This window comes from Tupaia chinensis, unplaced genomic scaffold, assembly GCF_000334495.1.
Source record: "Tupaia chinensis unplaced genomic scaffold, TupChi_1.0 Scaffold000248_2, whole genome shotgun sequence".
Taxonomy (NCBI): Eukaryota; Metazoa; Chordata; class Mammalia; order Scandentia; family Tupaiidae; genus Tupaia; species Tupaia belangeri.
Window position 1 is genome coordinate 103958 of NW_006159727.1, and position 3762 is coordinate 107719.

At 41.2% G+C, this 3762-nt stretch overlaps 1 protein-coding gene across 2 annotated transcripts in view; it reads left to right on the forward strand.

Moving 5' to 3' along the window:
- Positions 1-3762, forward strand: part of MED14 (mediator complex subunit 14) — an 87929-nt gene that overhangs the window by 33852 nt on the left and 50315 nt on the right. For both annotated transcript variants that reach the window (XM_006148886.2, XM_027772029.1), the window contains exon 11: positions 2164-2289. In XM_006148886.2, coding sequence (XP_006148948.1) covers positions 2164-2289 — 126 coding nt within the window. The remainder of the gene's footprint in view (positions 1-2163; positions 2290-3762) is intronic.

A 3762-nucleotide genomic window follows, 5' to 3' on the forward strand; every position in this document is an offset into this window, starting at 1 on the left:
ACCCTAACCGTCAAAAAACCTTTTTTTTTTTTTTTTTTTTTTTTTTCTTATGAAGGATGGCATTGAGAATCACTAGGCCATAAGTGAAATTTATTTTGTTTATCAAATAACTAATTTCCTTCCCACTATATCAGAAAAATAATCCTTAAGAATTAATTTACTGGGGCTAGCAGATGTTGTGGTGATTAAGGCATTGGATGCCACATGGCTGACTGTGCGGTTCGAGTTCTGGACCCTGCAGCTCAAAAAACATACCGGGCAGGGACCAGCAGTTAGCGTAATGGCTATGTCGCTGAACTCCCACGTAGTCGACCGCGGTTCGCATCCTGGACCCGGTGGCTTAAATTCACACTGGACGCATGTGCGTGCGTGCCCAAGATCCCAAGAGGAGAATGGAGGAGAAGCGATTGTGGCGTGGTCAATCCCCCAGGGAGTGATTTCTCACTTTCTATCTCTCTGTCTCTCTCTGTCTTCTGGCGGGCGCAAGCCCCGTATAGCAAAAAAAAAACAAACAAACAAAACAACCCTTCAAAAAAAAAAAAAACCAAAAACATGTCAGGCACATGTGTGTGCATGTCCAAAATTCCAAGAGGAGAGTGGAAGAGAAGGGATTTTGGATGGCTGTCCTTCCTCCCCCACCTACCCCAGGTGATTCTCACTTTCCCTCTCTCCAACAAGCACGTGTTTCCTATAACAAAAAACTAAAAAAAAAAAAAGATTACCAGCTGAGAGTAAAGGTAGAACTCATCTCACTGATGAGATTGACTTTTCACTAGCTAGTTAACTTTTTTCTTTTAAGATGATTTATCTCATCTGAGAGAGAGACACACATCCCCAGTAGGGTGTACATATCCAAATCCAACCCCAGCCACAGCCAACCAGGATGACAGAAACCCACGCTCGTGCCCAGTGTGCACAGGGATACCCTGGGACACTAACCCTGGACCTTCCCATGTGGCCTCAGCATTGTGGAGCATCGCATTATCACTGTGCCACTGGCATTGGCGTATTTAACCCTTTCTAAGGAACCTTGAGTTTGTTTTTCTTCTTCTTTTTTTTTTAAAGAATTATTTTACTTGGGACCAGCAGTTGGCGTAATGGCTATGTTGCTGGACTCCCATGTAGTCGACTGCATTTCGAGTCCCGGACCCGGTGGCTTAAACTCATGCCAGGCGCGTGTGCATGCGTGCCCAAGATCCCGAGAGGAGAAGGAATTACGGCGTGGCTATCCCCCTGGGGGGTGATTTCTCGCTTTCTGTCTCTCTGTCTCTCTCTGTTTGTCTGGCGAGTGCATATGCCCTATAGCAAAACTCCCATTAAAAAAAAAAAGAATTATTTTATTTAACTTTATTTATTTATTCATTTGTTTATTTCTATTTTACCAGAGAGACAGAGACAGAGAGAAAGAGAGTGAGAAAGCAAGCTACCAGGTCTGGGATTTGAACTGCAGTTGACCATGTGGGAATCCAGCACCTTTAACCACCACGCTACCCGCCGGCCTCGAATTTTTTTTTTTTTTCTTTTCTGGCTGTAGTATTCAACACAAGTTTGCTTCATGTCAACTTGGCATTTCCTTTTAAACTGTTTTCCTGATTATTCGTATAGTATATACTTAAAAAGCCCAAACCCAAAGATGAGAAAAGCAGGGAGAAAATCAAAAAAGGCTTTTAGGAATGTATGTTTGTCTTAGCTCAGGCTGCCTTAACACAATTTCATAGACTAGGTGGCTTAAACAACAGGTCAGGGTGCCAGCATGGTTCTCTTCACGGCTTGTAGATAGCTGCCTTCTCACTGTGTGCTCATACAGGAGAGAGAGTTCTCTGGTGTCCCTTCCTCTAAGGGTAAAAAGCCCTTAGGAAGACTCCACCCTTATGACCTCATCTAAACTTAATCAGGTCCCTAAGGCCCCTGCTGCAAATCCCATCGTTTTAGGGCTTGGGGCTTTAACACACAAATGTGGGGGTACACCGTTCACGCCATAGCAACAGTGTTTTTCCTTTGGAGCTACTAATGGACATAATAGTACTATTTCATATTTTTCAAGACCATGTTTTTTCTGTAGCATTCAGAATCCTAGGTCGGTTCATTTCTGCTAACTGAGAAAGAATGTTTTTTGGAAAATATTCAGATAGAAAATAATTTTCTAAATTTTTCACTGTTCAGCTTCCATAGAGACTGCACTGCCTGCTCTTGTTGTTCCCATCTTGGAGCCCTGTGGTAATTCGGAGTGTCTACACATTTTTGTAGATTTGCATTCTGGAATGTTCCAATTGATGCTTTATGGACTTGGTAAGTTATGAAATGATAAACACTTTTCTCAACAGCAAAATAAAAATGTTCTGTTATTAGCTATCGGAAGGCATTGCATACACGGTGTTGAAAGTAGTTATGGAAGAATGACTGGCTGATGTTTATTTCTTGTGACCCTATTTTAACTACTTTGGATTTTATTTTCTCTCTCTTTTTAAGTTCTTTTATTTATTTCTTCCATGAGAGAGAGAGAGACAAAGAAAGAGAGGGGGACAGAGAGAAAGGCACTCCTAAGAAGGTCCTCATGCCAGACTGAGTAACAGGTATATGTGCGTACACCCAGTAGGCATGGGGAGACCTCAGGACCCCACCTGCTCCATGTGGGTGCAGCATTGTAGAGTGCTAGGTTACACTGGGCCACTGGCTGGCCCTACTTTTTTTTTTTTTTTTTAATTTTTATTTTCTACCTTAATTCACTATACACCATCACAACCCACCAATAAATTTTCCATCCAAAATACACTGTGCACTGGTTCAATCAAGCACATCAACATACATGTTCTCAGCAAGTAATTTTCCAATTCTTACATCCTGCATACCTTGCCCTTTGTCTTGCCATCCCTGATTCCCCATCCCCCACCCTCTGCCATGTCCCATCTTCCTCCTCCATTGTCCCTGCTGGCTGGCCCTGCTTTGAATTTTCTAGTATTAAAAGTTAAACTGCCCAGTATGAAATGCATTCATGTTGTTTCTCTTATATAAAAGTAATAATGGTGGCTGATGTTTTTTAGGTTAGCCTATCTGTCCAGTGGCTTCATTTCTGTTTTATCACCGATGTTTGTATTACATGGAAATGACTGCAGGGGAATTTGATGCCATTCACGGCTAAAGAATATATTTATGACAGTATAAACATCTAAAATGACTTGGGCACAGAGTCCTGGAGGAAAGGAGTTTGGTGGCGAGGCAGTTAAACCGGGTGGAAGTTAAAGTTTGATTTCTGCCTTGTTCTGTTCCTGAGTTGGTGTTCTGAAATTATGAAACACTTACTAGGAACTTAGTGTTTTTGTATTGCTACTGTAACAGTGTTTTTGAGTATGTTAGCACATTGCCCTTGGAAATTACAGTAGCATCAAACTGATACACTGCCGAAAATAAAGGGTTTTCTGGTTACATTGTATAGCTATAAAGATAGTGTTTTTCAACTCATGGGCAGCTCTGTGGAAAACTAGACTCCTTATTATAAATGACATCACATTTATTATGACTAAATGACACCTTTATGAATTCTTCTAACTGCAATTTCAGATAAGTAAGGCGTTTGTTCTTTAAAATTTTTAACAGTTTTCCCGATTATTAACATAGTATATACTTAAAAATAAATAAAACCCAAACATAAAAATGAGAAAAACAGAGGGGAAGAAAAGACTTTTAAGAATATATGTTTGCCGGGGAACCAGCAATTAGCGTAATGGCTATGTCGCTGGACTCCCACATAGTCGACCGCGGCTC